At 39.8% G+C, this 23,616-nt stretch overlaps 1 protein-coding gene across 1 annotated transcript in view; it reads right to left on the bottom strand.

The window, feature by feature from the left end:
- The window catches only part of tsc22d3 (TSC22 domain family, member 3), a 31,238-nt gene extending 11,192 nt beyond the window's left edge, over window positions 1-20,046 (bottom strand). Inside the window, exon 1 of the mRNA XM_036213851.1 lies at window positions 19,314-20,046. Within this exon, the coding sequence (XP_036069744.1) occupies window positions 19,314-19,654 (341 nt within the window). The 5' untranslated portion in view covers window positions 19,655-20,046. The remainder of the gene's footprint in view (window positions 1-19,313) is intronic.
- Window positions 20,047-23,616: the final 3,570 nt, after the last annotated feature.

Here is a 23,616-nt window from a genome sequence, read left to right as displayed (position 1 = left end):
AAAAAAAAAACATAATAAAAAAAAAAGGAAACACAAGATCCTGGAGATTGTGACTATTATGGGACATCACTGATTGGATGATGGCATTAATTTTTGTTGTTTAACTTTTTAAAATATCAAAGTCTGCACGTTAAATAAAACTTTAAAGATTAGTACAGTGGATATTCAGGATCACTCAATGGCAAAAAAACACATTTACCACTCCCTTTAAAATATATATATATAAACTGTCAATGTCACAAGGATCTTTACCAAAAAAAAGCAGATATAATATATGAAATAAATAAACATGCGACGATAATTACTTCTGTTAACAGCAGGACCTTATCTTAAGGGGGTTGGCAAGTATGTAAATATATGTTGATGTATGACAGAAACAAAATGTTCCAAAAAACAAAAACATGTAAATCTTAGAAAAATATATTGGAGATAAAATTGTGCAGCTTGAAAGGAGGATTTCTTCTTATGTTTATGTCCTCTAACTTTAATGGTTCACATGCAAATTTGTCCATATATGTTACTAGATTCATTGAAAGTTAGCAACCGAGAAAATCAGCATTGACTTTGTCCTGCAGGAGGATATATATTACATATAAACTCCATTTAGACCAAAGTGTATAACTTTTCCTTTTTACGGACAGCAAGAATTAAATGTATTCAAGTTCTGAGCATATTAAACAGCAGGGGGGGAGAGTCTGTGCGGTCCCACGAGGTACAGTGGGGATAACAGAGAGCGGGGTAACACCCTGAGAGAACGTGGTGTGCTCAATGTTTCCTCAGCCTGCATTCGTTGTGAGAAACCCCTGCAGCGGGCAGCCTCACACTGATAGGGACAGATGTGCGGGCCTCATCTTTAAAGACACACGCCACATTTAAACCAAAAGAAAGAAGTCATCGCTCTGCATTAGAAAGCTGTAGTTTGTGCTGGAAACCTTTATTTAAATTATTTAAAAAAGTAAAAATAGAGCAAATAATTTGAATGGAGCCACAAGAAAACTGGTCCTTGTAAGAGCAGCCACTGCATTCAATCAATACCCTTTGAAGCTTAATATTCTGTATAAATATCTTCCACCATCAACAACATGTTAAAACACAATTTTTGTGGATCTTTAATGCTGAGGTAATAAAAATAATTTAGGTCAGTATTTAAAAAAGAAAAAAAATGTAAAATGGGACATTGACCGTGCCAGAAGATAAGCAATATGTTTACTCAATAATCTGTTATGCAACATTCTGTGAGACAACCATAAAAAGTCATTAATATCTGTACACCTGTCACTTTTTGAATAGGTTGTGACTATTAGTGCCTCATATGAGTTGAGAAGCTTAGGTAAGCTCAGCGAAAGTTTCTAAAGGTTTAAATAAAGACGTGGCTGCAAACAAAGAACTGGCTCTATAACCTGATTTAAAAATAAATAAATAAACAGTATCACACGTATGCTGTGAATGTGGGTCTATTACTGTACAACGACATCATAAAAAGGTTGTTTGGCAATTAACAGAAATCCCTGCCTATTTAATCTTGTGACCAAATCATAAAAGTCCTAATGATGGCTTTTTACAGCAACAACAGATTTTCCATCACCAGGGAGTATCTACATTTTTCTTGGATCTCTAATTTAGCCTGGCAAATGTATGATTTGATGAAATATTTTATCCTAACACACCAAACAGGAAGTGTTTCCCCTCGAATCAAAACTTGGACTCAGTAATTGCTAAAGAACAACTTGTCTCCAGACACAATTTTACAAGTTCTGAAGCTTCCCAGAATAGACGCCGTCCTTGCAGTCGTCTTTGTTGCTTAAGGTAAACAATGCCAACTAAATTGGCCTGCTTCCACCGTGTACACCGAGAGTGCAAAGTTCACTCACGAAAGCCAGGGAACACTCTAGTATCTGTTCTGCACGCACACCTCGTACAGGTACAGTGCACGCTCACGCTTCAGTGCAAGTGAAGGTGTGCATTCAGGCATGGAAGCCAGAAGAGATTCCTGCCGCCGTCAGCACGCAAGGACGGGGCATGAAGGGAGACTCAAAGTGAAACGGGAGCCGCGCAAGGAGAAAGGCATAGGGTTACGCGTCGTGAGGCGCCCATTCTTTGCTGACAAAGCACTCGCACAACTTTCACAGCAAAAGGTTTTGCTCACAGTCGCTGGCATACAAATAGCCTTCATCTATTGTCAAGCTAACCATTGAATCCTCCAACAACAAAAAATAAAAAAGAACTTCTCTAAAAAGGAAGCTGACACAAAGAATAATAATATGCTTTTCTATGACTTTAATAAATCTGTACATTTAATTCTCTTAAACTAAAGGTATGAAGGAACAATCCATCCCTGAGAACAATAGCAATGAAGGCTGAAGCTGACGTAAAACTTTATCAGATTTGGCCTTAAAGCAAGAAAATGTACGTAAGAAGCCTGTATTATGTTTTGAAGATGTGCAGATTTGCCCTTGTGAGAAGCAATTGAACTCCAGTGATCTGCCGCTTTATCTTGATCTTAAAATCAAACTCAGATCAAGCGAATGGTCCGTGAATTCCCTCTGGCAAGGCTACGGTTCACCTCCAGGACATGCTGCAAAGTTGAGTCAAAGAGGAACCCCTTAAAGTAAAGTAAATTCACTGACTTTGAAACAGTGGGGTGCTTAAATGTCGCAAACGACACGATGATACAGGATGAGGTCAATGAGGTCAAACGCACTCTCTGACAAGGATGTTATTGACTTCGGCATTGACACAACACGCCAGTTTAAGCTTTGTGGCTGCAAGCGCACGGCTCACAATTGGGGCAGATTTGTACCAGCATGTGAATACAAGACAGCTGAGGTTACAACTTAATTCACTGGTTTTTTTTTTAAATCAAGGCTTTCACTGCAAAGTGCAACGGGAAAAAAAAGAGAGTAAACACAATGTTTTATCCCCTGTGACCCAGCAAAATATTTTTCAATTGTTGGTTTTGCTTTGTCATTACAGTAACTCCAGTCCTGTATTGTACGTGAAACAATACTGAGGTGAAATATTTTGGGGAACTTTGTCAAGATTTGAGGAAATGAAACCAAATCACAAATTACAGACTTTTCTGACAAACTCTTTGCACCAACACGCCGTGTCACCGTTAATAGCTGAGGTGTGCTTTCTTAGTAATGACTGCAATTACACTACACTCTGACCACAAATGAAGGATAACAATGCCTGCAAGACATCCTCTAGTTCTCCCAAAGCAAAAATGTCCTCAAAACAGAGTTACAAAGACCATCTCTGAACTTGTTCTATAAGAATGTTATATAACTGCATGTGTCTGTCTGGCCTGAGATGCACAACTTTGGTATCGTCTGCCACCTTGTGCACTTTGTTCGTCCTGCAGGCTGTTTCTGCTGTCCGCCTCCTTATTGTCTGCACGAATCCCCTCCTCTCTCTGTGACAAGCTATCATTATTCCTGTCTTTCTGCACTGTCTCGCTGCAGCACATTCCCTCTGACTGGCACGCTTCAACAAGGCCCAACCCTAACCTTCTTGCCTTCGTGTAATTATCCCGTCTCTGACCTGTCTCATCCCAGCCGTCTGGCACACATTCACCTGTTTTTGACACAGGTATTGCTAGTTAAGCTACAACAAAGAGAGATATTTATGCAACTAAAACAAACAAAAAAAAAAAACATGAGGCAGGGGTTGTGGTGAAGCAACAGCAGCCTTGTGCAAAGTGACCTTAGATATTAGTGTTTGCTCAGCGAGTGTACCCTGTCTGTTCCCAAATAAAGGTGTACAAAGTGATGCTGTCTGGTCATGCCCTAACATCCTGCTGTTTTCAACATAAAAAAAGCATTTCAAATTAGAAAGCACATCATTTCATCAATAAAAGCACGCCCTGACATGCAGGTTTAAAGTGGTGTGCAGGAATAACAAACAATAAGCCATCGACAAACTTTCTGCATCTACACCCCGAGTGTGAGAATAAGTATATTTCATACATGCTTTCTTCAAACACACCCACGGATTGCAGGAAGGTGCTGCAAGATAGGCACATTTCCTCATGACGACCGTTTCTTGAACCCATGTTTCCTGTACTTTCTCATGAGAACACTGTGTTGCAATCTCCCCATATAAATTTAATTAAATGTTTGCTTCTTCACACGTTTTGGTTTCCATCTGGTGCAGCGACCGAGCCACCAAAATCTTATATTTTGCTTGTATTTGGTTGCATTTTTTTCTTTTTTCCAAGACAGCCGGGGCGCTTTGTATGACAGTCTGGCCAAAGCACAAGCAAACACCAAAACAGGAAAATACAAAAAATGAGGAAGAGAGAAGGAAAAAAGAAAGAGGGAGGGAGGAGAGGCTTTTCACAGCTGTTGTTAGGCAGTGTTTCCTCTGATAGAGGCTTTGGCTGTACTCCCAGTTCTTTAGGTAAACTATCAAAAAGCAGGGTTACCTTGAGGAATGAAGGAGGGGGGGGCTGGTGTGTTTACAAAAGAGGCTGTCAGATAAGACCTAAATACGGAGGGAAGAAATGCTTTTTATGCAAAGTTGGCACACTGAGCAAATAAAAAAGGAGCTGCTCCCCTGTGAAAACAGATACTCCTGTTTGTGTCAAACCTTGTTTTGTGCAGTTTTTTGAAATGTAATCACCTATTATGAAGTTGCGATTGATGTTGAATGGCATGAAATATTTTGTTGAATCATAAAAAAGGCAAAATATTAATAGATTAATTGCAGCATTTATTCCACTCAGGACTTCAGATAAAGACTCTCCAGATGAAAAGTAAATTATTATGCTACTGTCACTACTTCCAACGAGAAGCCAATAAACCCGGGTAAATGTGGGTTTCAGGATCCACGTTAAAACTCTCACATTTTGGGGCTCTACGTACAAAATGTGCAGACATTGGATGCACATTGACAGCTGAACCAATTGAACTTTGAACAATTGTATGGAGCTATTTTGGGGGCCATAAATATTTGAAACTCAAATAAAACATTTCGAAAAAAAATATTGGTGTTTGGCCCAAAAAAAAATTGCAAAATGGCCTAAACTTTTTTGCTATTCTAAGATAAACTTAATTATTTTCTGCATCAATTGTTCTGTTTTTTAGGTTTCAAAACTAACATTTTCAATTTCAAAACATTCTTTTTAACTTTCTAATCTTTTTTTTTTATTTTTAATTCTATTTTTTCATTTTTAAATCTGAAATTTCACTTTCAGAACGTTTGGCCCCATTGTGGCGCAGTGGGGTGCGGCTAACATGAAGGACCAATCAAAATTGATTTGGGTAGTAACCTCACTCCCAGTGCATTCACTGACTCCTAGAACTGTGATAATTATGGTCAGAAAATTACTTTTCAGTCTGTACTATTACAGTCTGAAGTTGTCTCTAGACGGATGTAAGAAGCAGAGTTTTATTGCATACAAACCGCACATCCAAAACACTGTTCTAGCCCATTCAAAGCGACATCTTATTGTGTTAAATACAGGCGTAGAAAACGTCTACGTGATGGGTCGCCCTTATTAAGCCTCCAGAACACTATGTTAAAAAACAAGGTGCCTGTGGCGCAGCGTAGGACTAGTAAACACTTTGTGAGAACCACATAATAGCTCCATACAATCAGGGACTCAGGTTTGGTTGGGATGTATGAGTAGTGACCTTTATGAAATGTGGAAGTACCAACCCTTTGAAAATTATTAAGAAGAAATTAAAAACTGCGATATGAGCCTAGTCGAGATTATATAACACCAAGATTCACAACGCTTTGACTTTTCGCACCAAGCCTCTTCCAAATGTGAGTACATGTGCTAGTATTGGGTAGCGTCAGTGTGAATGCCACATGCCATGTGCATCACCCGCCCAGTGTCTAGCATTACATTAAATGGTCTCAAAAGGACAGTCAGAGTTATCTTCTGCTCCGCACTGGTCATCCAGTCTGAAGCCTTCCATGTTACAGTGAATTGCTAAAGCAAGCAGAGATGCCAGCTTGTTCTGAAAACGAAAGGCCCCACGAGAGGTGCTTAGAGATGCTCTTTTCAGCAAGATGGCCTAGATAATTTCACTGCTTAATATTGCAAAAAAACCTCACTAAGGACAGAGTACCGCCTTGTCTGAATCCGATACCTCCTTTCAAAGACCTCATTTGAATATGAATGGGAGGAAGTATCCGTCTTGCCTTTCAGGTTTTTTTTTTCTTTTTACAGATATCCTTCCACTGTCGCTTGTTCTAAAAAACATAGGAGTGTGAGACAATTTTTTTTTTTGGATCAGGGGTGTTTTTTCTGAGTTTCCCCTGTGATATGAGCCACAAAGATCTAAGAAGTGAAGTAGGCCTGTGAACAGAGTGGAAACAGGAAAAACAAACCAAGTAAGTCCCACTCAAAAAGAGGATAAAAAATGGACCAGAGATCCTTTATTCAGGCTGCTGTCTCCTCTCTCTGATCCTAGATAATGCCTGAAAGGATTGGCTGTGTTTTGCCAACACTGTCACACTGCTGTCTGTCTGTTTGTTATGTAACCTCTAGTGAGAACAAAGAGCAATTGGCCATTAGAGCACACCTACATCTTTCATGGCTGTGGTGTCAGAAGAATCACTTTCAATGGAAACATGCCTCTTCCTGACTTGACAATTGACTTTGATAATTACACCATCCTTGACTCAATAAAAGAGATACTTTTTTTCTTTAGAAAAATACATTTTTGCCTTGGAAATCCACAATAAACCAACACAAAAGACTTGTATCTTTGTGGCGCTGACTTGTGATGTAACCTTACTCAACCCTTTTCTGTGTGTTCAGGATTTATTGAAACCTCAAATCAAAGCTGCGTGACACAGTGAAGGTTTCATGCAAGAAAAAGAGAGCAGTTTTCCTAATTCCCCAAAGTTAAATACACACTTCCTGTATTAGCAGCGGAAACAGCAGACAGAGCTTTCATCCTGAAAGGAGAGCTTCCCTGGCTGCTGAAACAAACAAATTGGTCTGAGCTTTCAATGCAAACTCAAAGAAAGCACATTTATAGGAGCCAGATTTTTAATTTTTTAACCTTTTTTCACACTTCTGTTAACCCTGTAAAGCAACTACATCAAAAAATGTTAGAATTTTTTACCTTTCTTTAACCCTTTGATTAAATCTACAAAAGCAAGAAACATAATTTTTAATAATATATAGGTAGTATAAATCCTGTTCTGTTGGGTGATTTGGTGAATTTTTGCTCATAGCTTTTGGTTACGGTGCAAAATTATTGACATGAGATTTTTTGAAAAACAAACAAAAAAAACACCTAGTTTAGCCACTGTCTGAAATCTGATCCACACATTTTTAACATGTTGTATTATAAAGTAATTCAATATGAACAAACTTTGCATTCTTTCAATAAAGCACCGTAATATTCTCACCATAAAGTTTTGAAAGTTGGCTAAACTTTTACCGCCAAAAGAGTGTTTGAAATTTCATGGACGCAGCCATTTTTAAATGAGCAGGAAATGCCTCTCTACTGCCCCTAGTGGGATGACAATGCATTACAGGGTAGAAACACGTGGATAAAATGATATGCAATGGTTCTATGAGGAAAGTTTGGATCATGCTTATGAGATAGGGATCTCATAGTCTGCACAGTGGGAAAATATTAAATTTAGTACTGAATGAATCCAATTTTATAACTTTAATGGAACGTTCAAGCTTATTGTGTATTTTTATAATCTATCTAGCTCAACATACCCCTCTATGGACAAACTCCTCCTCCCCATCTTATCCTAAACAGTTTCTGAAATGTCAGCAAGTCTCATGAGTTATATCTCCATGAAATGAAAACAGAGGTAAACAGCTGATCAAACACATCGTTTTTGTGCTGACAATCAGTTGAAGATGAGATATTTCGGAGTGCATTCGCATCAGGACGCGTTGGTCCAGGCGAGAGTGTTTGCTCGGAGCGTGTTTGGGCTGGTTTGAACATTCATCTGAACTCGGGTGTGGACCAAAGAGGCAAACACGGAACCCTGTCAACTTGTTGAAGGTTAAAGTATGAAATTATTCTGCGTTCCCTAGCTGCTCAGTCGAACAAAGTCCATCCTGTGTCACAGTGCCCTTACTGTGTTCTCTCAGGTCTGGTCACGGCTATTGCAGTCACTGGACTCATAACTTCATCTTTGCTCACATCCCAATTTGTTGCTAAAATATTTGAAAAAAAAATGCTGTAATTTCTTTCTCAGTTGACATAACTCATTTCTTGTCAGGGGTTTTGCAATCTCTGGGTTCCTACCCTCCACCTTGAGGTTGCCTAAGGCCACACGGATGGCAGAGGTCATTTTAGCTCTGGGTACTCAGGAATACTGGTATCCTGTCAACATTTGAGACAGCTCACAAAACAGCATTTGGATGACAGACAGGCCGGCAATGCGAAAAATCAAGGCAAAGCAAGTGTGTGAAATTAATGCAAAAAGGAAAGTAGGAGGAATGCATAACCTTAAGTTTGATCCTTTTTGCACAAACTTAATGCCACTACTTTTCTGTAAAGTTGTTGTGTACACTCTGAATTGGCGTGAAATCCTTTAATCCATAGATCTGTGACTTAACCCTTTAACACCTGAGGCGTTGTCAGTAACGCTTAACACAAAATCTTTGACAAACTGCCACTTTTCTCCTTCAGAATCTGCTGGAACTGTGTTGATCATGTAAACAATTAAAACATTTACGTAAATCAAAAAACATAAACACTCTGGTGTTAAAGGGTTAACCCTGTTAGGCCCATGACATTACAGATTTTTTTTTTTTTTTGTTGGAGTGTCCAAATGCTTTTTTTTAAAACCCTGTGATGAAATCCACAAAAAGGTTTGTAATGTTTTGATGAGCTATAGACAGTATCAAGTATGATACGTTGGGTGAGCTGGTGAATTTTGTTCACAAAGATTTAAGAAGCAAAATTATTGACATGAGAAAAAAAGGCACCTTATTTAACCACTGTCTCAAGTTTGATCCCCACATTTTTCATATGGTGTAACTGTGTTATAAAAAATAATTATCAACCAAATGTACATTCTTTCAATACAGTAAGTAGTCATTTAAAATACTGTGTTACAATACATGAGTTATTTTCACCATAAAGTTTTAAAAATAAGCAAAACTTTTCCCGCCAAGAGATTTCGTGGAGGCACCCATTTTGAAGCTGGAAAAACTCTACTGCCCCTAGTGGTACAATGATGAATTACAGAGAAAAAATATGGACTAATTTATATTAAATTGATTTCTACAGAAAGTTTTGATCAAATACGATACTTACGGTTATATAGTTGTAAAGTATAGGGTAAAGTAGGAGTGATGCACAGATAACTTTCATTCTGACCTTCAAAAACTTCTTGATTCAAAACAGTTTTTCCAGAACTTAAGGTAAAGTCTAAACATTTTTTAACATTTGTTTTATTTCAATTTATGTAACTTTTTTTTTTTAGACTGGAAATAAATGGCTATTTTGTTTACTTTAAAGATGCTTTGTATAGTCCCACCTAATTGTGGCTGAAATCTGTGTCCACATAATAGCAGAGGGAAGATTTGGAAAAAAAAAGAGTTTTGTTGATTCGCCACGTGAGACTTGTGCATCTGAGCTGCATCATTCTGAGTCAGTTTTCAGAGGACGGCTGTCACTTTATGTCAGCTTGTTTAAAGAACACCGCATGCAAACATGACTGATTTGTCTCCATGACGACACGGGGGACAGAATTCAGGAGGAGATAAATGATGTTGCTGGTGCTAATTGCCCCTTATGATGGCAGAGGGATCCGACCTGCCTCTTTTCCACACGAGAAACACAGACAGAAGCGAGCTCTTGGACAGGATGCATCTTGTTATTTTCGCTCATTCGAGTTGGCTGCCTCTCGCTGCCTTTCCCTCTCTTTCTCTCTTCCTTTCACTGCAGAACAGCCAGAAACAATTACAGACTCACTGAAACTTGGCGTGGATCTTCATTTTCCTCTCTCAAAGCCTCTTGTCTGCCAGAAAGGCATCTAGAGACAGGGGAAAAAAGCAGCCTGGCAGAACAGGTCCATCTTTTCATTTCACCACTGGCCTCTGTTAGCAGGGCCTTTATATCAAACAAAAGTGAGGTTAAAATCATGATGCCATTAATTAGTCCTATTCTGTCTGCTTTAACCTCAGGGTCATCTAAGACAGAGAAAACGGTTCACTGGCTTTTGTGGCATCATTTTCCACATTGATTTTATCCAATTTATTTTTCTTTGTGCCCAAATTTCCCACTTAATGTTTTTTTCTTCAAACCCTCTTTTCAGCTATTCAGGAAATGGAAGATTTTGGACATTTGGAAACACGAAGCAGCAATAATTAAGCTTAAATCTGTGTTTGATGGTTCATGGGGAAAAGCAAAGTCAGGCTAATTCAGACTGTTAGTTTTACTTTATTTTGTAAATGCCAGGTGTTTTGTGTTTTTGTCTGAGTGAGAGCCAAAAAGGTAATGACCGAGAAGAGATTTTTAAGTTTGATTAAACCCCAGAGGGACATGTTTTTAACTTGATCTGTACTGGTTTCATAGGTAGGAAAAGTGCATATATTGTTTCTGTATCACCTCTTAAAGCTCCACAAACATTCAATTTAACAGGAGCATGTGTGACATTTCAAAAAGGTACAGTTTGCTTACAAATGCCCTCATCACACATCCCTTTTTTATATTTTTTAATGTACCAGAACAGCAGTAAAGCTTCCTTAGTGGTGCGTAACTCAATTTGACAGAAGCTCAATCCCCAAAATTATGTTAAACTTTATAACTTCAAACTCATTTGCCCATTGCATGATAGGCAAGGTTTGTTTGGGGAAACTGGGGGCTATTAAATTCCACCTCCAACCCACAATCTACTAAAGTGTTTACTAACAGAGGGGCAGAGTCGGGACAAGCAAAGCCTGTTACCGCCGTGCAGACCAGACGTGAGTCAAAAACATGACGGCGGTTGGCATTTTCTGCCCTGAGGGCTCAAAAACCCACTGAAGTTCACTGAAGTCACTGTGGGTTTTACCAGAAACTCAAAGATCACTTCTCAGGAACAGCCTAAAATCACTTAATGCTACTTAATACCAGTCAGTAACAATGATGTAATATTTGTTCGTGTGAGGGTTTTCCCACATCTTAATTGATTTTTTAAAACTAACTTTGTGCTTGTTTCAAATCTTTTTTATGCTCTTTTTGAATCATAAGTAAGTGTGCACTTTGTGTACACAGCAGACCCAACCTGCATGTAAATAGATTCCCGGTTGAATAAGCTGAGACATGCTCCACAATAGCACCGTCTGGCTTCATTGTGTGGATCACTATTGTGGTTATAAAAAAAACAATCTGTTCTTCTGGGGAATGAAAGCATTTAGAGATTATGAAACAAATTTCCAAAGAGAGCAGACGGAGTAAGCATTAGAGGTAATCTCCAAACATCTGCACAGCAATTTCCAGAAATATTCTTTTAATTATGTTTCCGTGAACTGCTCTCATGAAGACTTTTCCCGCCACTTATTACTTGCTTGGCATAATTGAGCAAAGAGCAAACATGTTTTTTAATTTCCACTTTTCATCAAGTGTTCCTCACCTTTCTAAAGTTTAATTCAGCTAGCGTCAGCAGGAAGACGTTACATATTTTCCGCACTACGAGGCACACTTAAAAACGTTATTTTATTATTATTTTTTTAAAAAAAAGAATGCACCTTATAATCCGGAAAATCTTATATTCAAATTATTCTTGCTGTGCTAACTGATGTTGAAGCGATTTTGAGAGGTGAACGACGCTCTGACAAAAATCAGTCTGTTTTTTATTAATTCTAAACAGATGTTATTGGTTTAACACAATGCTATAGTGGTGTAGGAATGTGTATTTTTTAAGAGTTACTCAAGGTCGGGAGTTAGCGTAGTCATATTAACATTTTTTTGTGAAGCATCAGTTTCTGTTTTTACATGTTGCTAACAAGGTTGGGTGTTTTGTAAATGCGCTAACACAGCTAACATGTAGCTGTGTCACACTTTGTTTATGTTTTACGTGTTCCTAGCAAGGTTGGGAGTTGGCCTAGCCACCTTTGTTGTAGCGGTATCAGTCTGTTTTTTTAATGTTCTTTAATGTTCTTTGTTGTAAAAACTATGGGAAGTGTGTCTATTAAAAATAACAAGAGGTTGTTTTTGATTAGGCACTCCAAAAGAAGTAAGTCTAAATGATCATAGTGAGAGACACACAATCAGAATCTCAATCAAGATCCGTGGTCTAATTAGGATGATCAAAAGTGGAAAGGACTCAAAGCAGCAAAGTCATTTGGAGAAAAAAATGAATTAAGAATTGCATCAGAGCAGTCTGAGGTGGAAAAAGTGCTGATGAGACCAGAAGTAAATGGAGGGGGCGCCACTGCTACATCACCATATCTGCAAGAACACTGGATCCCCGAGTAAAAAGTCAGAAGATAATCCTATAAAATATTCAACAACTTAAAATAAGAGGGATTTAGCCTTTATATTAAACAGAATAATCAAGACTTTGTCCCCAAGTACATAGATGATGTTGATGAAAGCCTGTTGTTCTGCATCAAGAAATATGCATTTCTTTTGCAAAATATGGATTTGAAGAATATCTAAGAAAGCTTTCAACGTATTGTTGCTTTTGTTGTTTATTTTTTGAAGGATGTTTTCTGCATATTCTGATCTTGAAGATTTGACTCAGATGACAAAGGTACTTATGGAGTTATAATCCACCCTTTGGTACATACTGTATCTGCGCTCAGTGGCTCAGGACAAAGGGGCTTAGATGGATTTCGGTGTCTGATATGTCAACGACAACATAATGCTGTGGGTCACCTGTTCATTTGTGCGTCCATAACGCCGTCAGCTCTCCAGTTCAAGCTAAAGCTTCCATAAAGAGCACCTTGGAAGTTAAATGAAAACTCCAAAATAAAAAATATGTCTGAAACTTTATGTAAACTGGCTTTTTTATGTGCAAAAAGACAGTTTTGTCTTTTACTTTCATGGTTTTGAAAAAAATGCAAACCAATATATAAAGTGACTGCAATTTAAGGCAAAAGCAGACAAAAATATTTTGCTTCTAAAGCACAACCTGTATGTTTGTCCTGTTGCTAAGAGCAACGTGGAGTTCAGGTCTTCTGTTTCAAAAAAAAAAAAAATAGAAAAAAGAAAAAAAAGGGCAGTACAGTGGAAATTGTACAAACTTGTGTGTCGAGGTGTGTTTGCAGAATTTGATGTTGACACGCACTGAACTCGTTCTGCTGAAGCACACCACAAAGACATTAATTGTCTGTGTGTGTTTAGGGTATAAATGTATACATCCTTGAAAAATGTGTTCCCTTGCAGACAGCAAACTCCCTTTCAGTGTTCCACTGACACACAAGCCATCGGAGCGTGGCTCCGTGCACCGTTTGGCATCACACCAAGGACATTCACGCGGCCTCAACGCAACCAGAGGCTCATTAAAAGGCTATTACCGTCTATCCCTCTTTAACTTGGAAGCTCGGTAATGAAGAGCAAATTTAATTTGTTGTGCAAACACAACAAATAGTCTCCGTCATATCAACCTCCACCGCTTCAGATGAGTCACTGCCTTGGCCTCTTGAGTGCCTCTCTCTAAAAGTGAAGTGCAAGATTCCTGTTTTTAAGGAAATCCATGGACCAACAGTACAATATCCATAACCCACGACAGGAAGTGTGACTTCCTTTGGCTGTAGTAAACTGTTTGAGTTTTGTCACAAACGTCAGCAGTCTGCCTATATCTTAACTCCTATTTTTAGTAAGTCCGAGCTGTGTTGTGTCTCAGCTCCAGACTCCAGTCTGACTCTAACTTCAGCTTTCGACCCTTTGCTTGTGGGTGTTGATTTCCAAGCAAGAGGTGGCCTTGAATTTATTTGTTTGTTTTTCAGCCTTGATAGGGGGTAAGTTGGAGCTTTAAAAGGTCATAATTTCATTTGATCCCACTATCAACAAGGACATAATTACACAGGGAGAGAATGTGACCTCCTGTTCAAATGAAAAAAAGCTTGGGAGTTAACTAGAGAAATAGTCTGACATGGCTGCACCTGCCCTGCCTCTCGCTTTTCCTTGTTGGTTTAAGAGTTCCTTTGTTGCACACGTCTTTCAGTCAGTATTCTAAATGTAAACGACCTGTTTGACACAGTTTCTGTCTCAACCAATCAAGTATCTGGATTTTCAGATTTCAGATTTGATGATAGACTTGAAAGTTTTGTTTTTCACACACTTTTTTTTTTTAAATCCTCATGGGTTTATTTAGATTGTTTTTTGTTTTTTTTGCATTGTGTCCAAAATGTCTACATCTTGATTGCATAATTTTGAGCTATTTCATGAGCTTGATGCCAGAATGTATAAAAATGATAAAAAAAAACAGCTTATTGTTTTGTATTTAGAGATATTCATTTTGGGGTGTGGAAAAGATGGAGCCGCAGCAGTTTGACTCTACTGTGTCCCAGCTTGTAATAGAGTGCTTGTGATTTCTCTGAAAATGCCTTTTTCATTCCAAAGTATTGATTGTACAAATAGTTTCTTGACTGATTAGTTTGCTCTCACGCTATCTGAAGAAAAACAACTGCAATACCAGACAGATGATATATAATCACCGTGTGAAAGCTCCTCAAAGAAACAGAACTGCATGTATAATATTTGAATTTGCCTCTTTTTTGTTCAGTCATGTACATAAGGTATCTGTTTGGTGACTTCATGTAAAACAAGTAGAGGGTTTAAAGAAGACCTTTGGAGCATCCACACATGGAGGTGAGAGTGAAACAGAGTGTGCTTATGATTCTCCAAAAATGCGTATCGCCCTCCATGCAAATCATCAACTATCAAACATCATGCAGCTGTGTCCTGTCTTCAGCTTTACTGTCCCAGACCCAAAGATTAACATCTGAGAGTGACCTGCAATGAAATCAGCTGTGTGTGCCACTCTCTGGGTAAACCTGAGGTTTACTTTATTGATATAACCATTGACTGTACATGAGAACTGGACTACCCCCCCCCCCCTCAAATTCTGAACAGCTGTTAATCAGTCATTCTATTTGTCAGAATCAGAATTTTCTTTATTGCAAGATATTTAAGTTAACTGTCTCATGCCAAAAATCTGAAACGTTTGATTGACAGATTCTCCTGAGCCCGATTTCGGTGCAAAGGGCGTGGCCTTCAAACAAGCTTACTCCTTAATTGGTTGCCTTAGACGGACTCCAACATGGTGACATCTATATCGTGAAAAAAATGGGCCATGAATTGATTTTCGTTTGGCAGGAGCTGAAAGTGAGCTATTTTTGACTTCACACTCCAGTTCTCTTATACAGTCAATTCTGCAAAGTTTTAGTTCTCCGGTATTTATTGGACAAAACATTTGGTGATTTTGGTCAAACTTGTGTAGACACCCTTAGGGTATTAGATTTAAAAAGTTGGATTTTTATACCAAGTTGCTTGAAAAACACCCTAAAATCTTAAGTTTTGTTCAAATTTCCCATATAGGTACATGTATTTTTGTTCTTAGAGAAAAGAGAATGGTTGGAAGCTGAGCTGCTATTCTTCTGCCTCTGGGATCTGACATCTTCATCCATTAAAGAGCCATTTGGGTCAATTTGTTACTGACCAAACGAATGTAAGGACCAAACTCTTTATCAAACATGATGGTTTGTGTTTAGAAGCCAGTTGTACTAAATGTAAAGTAAGACTGAAGGGGTGTTCAGTTACGATGCTGGATGGATTTAACTACATTCGAAGATGAATCCATAACTGGTACCACATCTTGTGAAAAAAAAACAAAAAATTAGTTTATTCATTTCTGTTTTTTGATTAGCCGGTGAGGCATGAGATTACTGCAAGCAGACTTCTCAGAGTTTGTCCTCATTGACACCCATTTATCAGTTTCCTAATCAAGCTGGAACATTTTCTTTTTTTCAGTCAACAGACCCAAACCAGGGGATTAAAGTTATGTTTTATTATTACACAAGTCATGCAGCCTCTTGCCTAAACCGGTCTAGGAGCTCGCCTTTGTTCCCCTTGAAATTGTTTTTAAAATGCTTTATATTAGCAAAGTTCTTTCAAAATAAGGTTCTGGTGGAGTTGCAATAAACTGAAAGTTCCCAGATCTTAAACCTTATGATAAATTTTTGTTTCATTCTAGCATGAAGTTCATTATCCTCAACAGAGTCTGTGTGGCGTTTAGTGGGAGCATGGAAAAGACAGTCGTGGTGTCCACAGTACTTACAGTAGCTTTATATAAATGTAATTCAGGATTTATTCATTTGAAATCTCAGATCCTGCTTTTGAATTCTCGGTTTGTCCAATTTTTGTACTTTTTTTTAACTGCTCACGGCCACATACCGGTCCAGAACAAACTTCCTCAAGCTTTGCTGAACTTTTTTTTTCCTTTTAACAAGTGAGGACAGTAGCTGCTGTGAAGACTGACCACCCAAGATGAGGTCTGTACAGAGAGCTCAGAACTTTCTTAAAGTGAAACCAGAGGGAAAAAAAAATGCTTTTCAAATATCAGCCTTGCAGGGCTGCATATCTACTTCCCATGACAGGATTAGGTTGGTAATATGTGTGAATGAATGAGTACATTTGTGTTTCTGCATGAAAAGTAAAAAAAAAAAAAAAAAGGGTAGCCCTCAAAAATGTGTTTGTTGACTAAAGCAGGCTTAACTTTGAAGCCTCTTAAGGGGAGAACTCAAGGGCAGAGTGATCTTACTAAACACTATGTTTGTCAGACAAACAGCTGAGCTGGTGCTCATGCTTACATGGTCAGTGGTCACCAAAAAAAAAAAAAAAAACATCAGGCTTTCTGTCCTTATCTCTTTCTAGGAGAATCCACTTTGTCTTCTTATAGATGGACAAATCCATTTCTTTCATTTGCATTAATAATCAAAAACAAAAAAGTTTCTCTTTTAAGTTGACCACCTTTACAACTGCAAATCCTGTGTCCTAAAAGAAGTTCTTAAGCTAATTATAACACATAAAAAATGATTTTAAAAAAGTGCATCCAAAGTGACAGAATCTGAAGTCTGTCGTCAGCCTAATCTGTATTTTAGCTGACTTCAGGCTTTCCACTTAATTCCTCCGTCTGCATGCTCTATGGATCTGCCAGCGGGAGATAAGAGTAAAGTTATAACTTATAGGCAAGTAAACACAAGTTATTGTTTAACTTCTGTGTACATTCCAAGGCAGCCACTGGTGATGTTTGATAAAGAACTGATAGAGCCTCTCCAAGAGAGAACATTGCTGGCATAAAACCTTTAGAGACATGTGGAAGAACAATTAACCCTCAAACAGCGGAGCTCCAGTGTTTATGTTCTTTGATTGGCTGTAATTTTTTAATTGTTAACAGGATTATTACAGTAGATTCTGAAGGAGAAAAGCGGCGTGAGCCGCTTTTCTCCTTCAGAATCTACTGTAATAATCCTGTTAACAGTTGAAAAGTTACAGTACATTAAAGATTTTGTGTTTGAGTGTCACTGGCAACGCCTCAGGTGTTAAAGGGTTAAGGAGGCGAATTGTAAGTTTATTTGTATTTTATACTCAGTTTTTCTCCAGAAGGATTCAGTTTACTGCTGTTTTTTTCTGCATTTGACTTTCATTGAGATATAAAATGTAGTCGTGGTTTCTTAGAATTGAGTTTTGGGAACTCAACATGATTATAGTCGACGTCTCGTTTAGTGTCAGTAACTTCAATGGTCTGGTAGAAATAGCAGGGCTGCTACATCTCCACAGAGCTCACCGTTTCGCCCTGACAACAAGATAAAGCGCATAGTTACATAAGGCTGACTCACATTCAGCGCTTCAGAAAGTCTGAAAGGAGCTGAAGACATGAAAAGAGTAAATGCGAGGTTGAGGTCATTTGACAGTGGCTGCCAAGCATCCGACGGACAAGAGCGCTGTGCTGACAAACAATGGCAGCTGAACCGACCTTGTGATGAACGCTCGTCATAAACGCCTTTCGGGACGAGACGGGAAGGAGTCACCGACCTCAAATAATGAAAGATCATTTTTTTCTTGAATCATAACATGATGCTGATAGAGGAAGTCATCCAAATATGTTGTGTAAGATCTTGTTTTCAAATAAATGTTGTGTTGACTGGAGGGTACAAAGATAGTCAGATTTATTTTAAGATTTGGAACTTTATGTTAGTTCATTTATATTTGAAAATAAAACAAAACATGACCCAAGTGTTTCACTTGTTTCTTTGGGTAACCCCACACCCCACAGCCAGCAAGGCCAGGTGGGGGCCATATGGTTTAAAAGTGGGCAGGAAATGTGGGACCCGAGTGGGTTTGTCCACATTGGTCTAAGTTGGCACTCTGTGGGTTGGCTAGCTATGCTAGCCAGCCGCCCGGTGGACAGCGGAGCTTGCTAGATTGCTACAGTGGAGCTCACTAGCTCAATACTGCGGAGCTCGCTGGCTCGCTTCAGCAGAACTCGCTAGCTCAATACAGCGGATCTCGCTAGCTTGCTACAGAAGAGCTCGCTAGCTCGATGCAGTGGAGTGTGCTTGTTCGCTGCAGCAGAGCTCGCTAACTTGATACAGCAGAGCAACGGCCAGCTGGCTAGCGCAACAAGCCAACTCACTGAGTGCCCACTTAAGTCAATGTGGGCAAACACAGAAACTGCAGACAAACCTATTCGGGGCCCACATCTTCTGCCAACTTTTAAACCAAATGGGCCCCACTTGGCCTTTCTGGCTGGGCCGTGAGGTGTTTTTACCCACACAGTCCTATCTCATTCCATCATTGAACACAGACGACTTCTTCTATCTTTTCACGAAAGACTTATAGAAAACTAAGTCACTACTTTTAACGAAAAGTCAATGTCCAACACATCTTTTGGGCTTCCTCATTTGAAACACTTGCATTCATGCAAATTTCTACATGTATTTTTGGGCTCTATGTAGAAAATGCAATGGAAGTTCAAATAGATCAAACTTTGACCAATCAGAGACTTCAATTTGATAGTGATGAGTGGATGAAGTACCAACCGTTTAAAAATTGATCGTGAAGGGGAAATTAATCATAACGGTTTGCGCCCTGCCCTGAATTATGACACCGAGTCAGTTGTATATCGGAATAGAGCTGTGAAAGAAAAAGCCTGGAGTAGATTTGTGAGATTTGACATTTTGCACCAAGCCTCTTCCAACTGTAGGTGGTGGACACGTGCTAGAAAACAGTGAAAAAAGGAAAACGAAGAAGAATCCCTTCCCACGCTTTGCATGCTCCTGAAGGCATGTCACATGCCTGGTGTGAACGTAACATGAGACCGACCTTCTGTTTCTATTAAATCTAAACATGATTCTGTTGAGTGTTCAGTAACAGACATACCTGTGAAAGAAAAGCAGAATGGACAGCATGGTCTGGTCAATGTTGCTGTTGCAGATCCCCTCATTGAGCAGGAAGCAGGGGTCTCTCACTACCGAGTCCAGCGAGTCCTGCCTCATGATGTTGTTCAGCTTGTCTGTGTTCAAGTTCTGGTACACCAACTGGTTCCGGAGCTGGCGGAAGTGGCTCACACTGGGGCTGGTTGGGCTGGCCGGCATGCCGCCTGCGGTACCCAGGCCCTGAGATGGGCTGCTGGACAGCGAGTCATCGCAGCCGTTTGCCAGGTCCAGGCAGCAGCTGCAGCAGTCCAAGCCGATGGGCGAGCGGCAACCATCATCTGACATCTTGGAAGGCCAAGTAGCAGGTGCAGGTCTTACAGGCGTGGATGACAGAAGCTGAGACGAGTGACTGATAAACACCAGACACACAAAAAAAGGGTGTGTTCCTCTGCCCTGACAAGTCTAGTGTGCTGCCCTGTCTCCACTGCAGCACCGGGAGGGCTAAATGTCAGGTCGAGTTCCTCCCTTGAGAAGTGCAGTCACGCTGAGCCACTCTGCCTTCTTCTATCCCTGAGTTCCCCCTCCTGTGGCTCAGCTGTGTTGAGCCTTTTTGTTCAGAGTTGACGCTGTGTTGCTACACAAGCACACACATCTACACACTCCCTCAGTCCGATTCAGCAGGAGTCCGCTTGAAAGCAAAACCCAGAAGCTGATTACTGCTTATCACTTTTTCCCCTGTACTTTTTTTTGCTTATGTTGGCGTGCCTAGAGACAGAGGGAGTGGAAAGGGAAGGGAGGGAGACACGGGGGGCGGGGAAACTTTTGTGATTGGTACACAGCATCACCGGGTACAAACTTTGCTCCCCTCCTCTTCTGCTCTCGGGCTTAGCCGTGCACGTATTATGGGCAGGGAAGGGACATCGAGAGGGGAACGAAGCTCTCAAGCATGCCTGAAACATGTGCGGCTCGGTGAGCTCCACCCTGCAGTCCTCACAGTCCAGCGAGCATCCGAGAAAGGGGAAGCTGAAGGAACAAACAGCCGCACACGAAGTCGTGACATGCAAAACCCACTCAAATCTGTGCAAAGCTGCTGGAATTGAGCCTTATAGACTGACACACACTGCTTTTTTTAAAATCTAAAATTAGACAAATCAAAGTTATTCTGATTTTTTATGGGTCTTGTAAACTTTTCTTGCATGCAACAAGAGGAAGAAACAGAAAGATCTGAAAATAAAGTTTAGTCTGATTCGACCAAACTCTATTTGATGACTTTAGTCTATTTGGGAAGTGGGCAACTATTTCCTCCAGACATGTATTTCACAAGTCTTGGCGGATGCCAGGATGGAAGTCTTGACCTCATCCGCAGACGGACAAGTGCAGTGCGTGCAGTCAACATATGGTGTGTCATGCAGGAACAAAACAAGCTCATTATAAATAGCATGTTGTACTCTAAGGCATGCTGCTGTTCGTGCCACAGTAGAAATCATCACAGAATCTATTGTGGAGCAGCAGAGGGATCAATTTAGCAGAGAAAATGACTGACTATTGCTTTATTGAGTGTGTAATGATATCCTCTGGCAGCAAGGCTCCTGTAGACCAGTTGGGCGAGGAGCTGGTACTACTTTGGGTGAGGACTGCCATCTATTGGATAGAACAGAGTATAGACAAAGAATTGCACATTCATAGGAATAAGTCAGAATTGAAGACATTTATTTGGAGCAGCACAGTTAAAACCAATAATAATAATAATAATAATAATAATTAGTCATAAGTTTTACAAGAAAGTTAACATTGTAGGTTTTTTCCTTTTTTTAGAAAAAAAAAGATTTTTATGACATTTTACAATATGTTTCTAGAGTTTTTTAGAGTGATATACTTAACTAGTTACTCATGAGATCTAAAACATCCCATTGATACTAGGCTTTTGTTTTTGGCATGTCTAAATGCTTTTCCAAATTAAACTGTAATATTTCAAAAAATAAACACGCTGGTCACTTTATTAGGGCATCCCTGTCCAACACCTTGTCAACAAACATTTCTAATTAGCCAATCACATGGCAGCAACTCAATGCATTTTAGACATTTACACATGGTCAAGAGGATCTGCTGCAGTTCAAACCAAGCACCAGAATGTGGAAGAAAGGTGATACAAGTGGGATGATTGTTTGTCTAAGTATTTCAGAAACTGTTGATCTACTAGAAATTTTCACCCACAACCATCTCTAGGGTTCACAGAGAATGGTCAGAAAAAGAGAAAATATCCAGAACAGCAGTTCTGTGGGCGGAAATGTCTTGCTGATGCCAGAGGTCAGAGGAGAATGGCCAGACTGGTTCCAGCTGATAGAAAGGCAACAGTAACTCAAATGACCAATGGTTACAACCGAGGTCTGCAGAAGATAATTTCTGAACGCACAACACGTCCAACCTTAAGGCAAATGGGTTATAGCTGCAGAAGACACACCGAGTGCCACTTCTGTCAGCTAAGAACAGGAAACTGAGGCTACAATTCCCACAAATTCACCAAAATTGGACAACGTAAGATGGAAAAACATTATCTGGTCTGATGAGTCTCCATTTATGCTTCAACATTCAGATGGTTGGGTCAGAATTCAGCATCATCAACATGAAAGCATGGATCCATCCTGCCTTCTATTAACGGTTTAGGTTGGTGGTGGTGGTGTCATGGTATGGGGGACATTTTCTTGGCACACTTTGTACCAGTGGATCGTGAGTATTGTTACTGACCATAACCATCCCTTTATGACCACAGTGTACCATCTTCTGATGCCTCTTCCAGCAGGATTTGGTGCTAGGTCATAAAGCTGGAATCATCTCAGCTGTCATGTTCAGTGGTTTCTTGAACATGACAATGAGTTCACAGGACTCAAATGGCTTCCACAGTCACCAGATCATTCACACTAGAGTCAATATGGACCACTCTCTGATGAATGTTTCCAGTACCTTGTTGAATCTATGCCACAAAGGATTAAGGCAGTTCTGAAGGGAAAAATGGGTCCATCCCTGTACAAGATGTACTCATTAAAGTGCCCAGTGAGTATATGTGAGAGACTGCAGTCACTTTTCTAAAACAAGAAAGTTCGAGCTACTGTGTGCTCATCCTCTCTAAATACCTTCAGGGAAAACCTCACAAAAAATGATTTCTCTATGTATTTATCTTCTGTTTAAAGTGAGATGGTTTCAAGCTGTTGAACTGCCGAGAGGGTCAAAAGAAAATAAATGGTGCAGCTTTCCTTGTGTAGTTTAAAAACATAGTGTCTCCCTTGTGTAGAAAAATGAGTTGTCAGGGACTGGATTAATCGCTCCTCCTTAAGGAGAGATAACCAGGAAAAGAAACGTATCTGAAGCTATGAGAGAGTCAAAAAACAAAACAAAACAAACAAAAAAAAAAGCATTTAATGCATGTCTGTAAAGTTTTTAATCAACCAGGCAAAGTCCTACTGTCGTGTTCTGTTATGTTCTCAGCCGAAGAGGCCAGAAGAGAAAATGAACTGCAGCTCAAAATGGATAGAAACACAGAGAGTACAGTGTTGTCAAAGTTTTTGGTAACCTTTCCAAATGGTTGAATATGCGTTTTCCATTCCTTCCTATGGTCACATGTTTAATGAAGTCCTCTTTGGAAAATGCTTTTATAAAGATGTGAATGATGAAGAAACATTTTTAGGAGCTTTGAATTCCAATATTGATGTGTCATCCGTGCATAAACAAATAAATAAATACTTACATTTAGAAATGTTCTACAGACAGATATTGAAGGCACTAATAATGACAGCAAGTCAGCCATAGAGGGAAAAAGTTCATGAATTGAAAGATCCGCCTGAGGAACACATAGATTACCAACTTTCTTAGTGGTTACTCGATAAGTAAAAATGGGCTGTACAATGCTGCAGTGGTTAGATCTCTAGCGCCACAGCAAGAAGGCCCCTGGTTCAGGACCCAGTTGTGGGACCTGGAACAGAATTGCCAATGTGGGACCTTACAGTTTGGAGGTTGCAGGGACTACAGCTTCTTTTCACTGTCCAAAAGCATGCTTCATAGGTTAATTGGATAGTTGAAATTGTCTCTAGGTGTTCATGCGAGTGTGACCATGGCCCGCCGACGGACTGCAGACCTCTCCAGGGTGTGCCCTGCCTTCACCCATGAGTGGCCGGGTTACCCCGGGTTTGCACTGCATCCGGTCCAGCTGGAGCAGCCTACCTACGTCAGATGACTCATATTGACAACAGATGCAGTCCTGCTGCAGCCACAGGCTTTGCTGCTGACCTCGCAAAACCCAAAACTCATGTAGG

This window comes from Oryzias melastigma, linkage group LG10 (assembly GCF_002922805.2).
Source record: "Oryzias melastigma strain HK-1 linkage group LG10, ASM292280v2, whole genome shotgun sequence".
NCBI classification, from domain to species: domain Eukaryota; kingdom Metazoa; phylum Chordata; class Actinopteri; order Beloniformes; family Adrianichthyidae; genus Oryzias; species Oryzias melastigma.
Note: the sequence above shows the minus strand (reverse complement) of the source record. Positions and strands in the feature narration are given on the sequence as shown.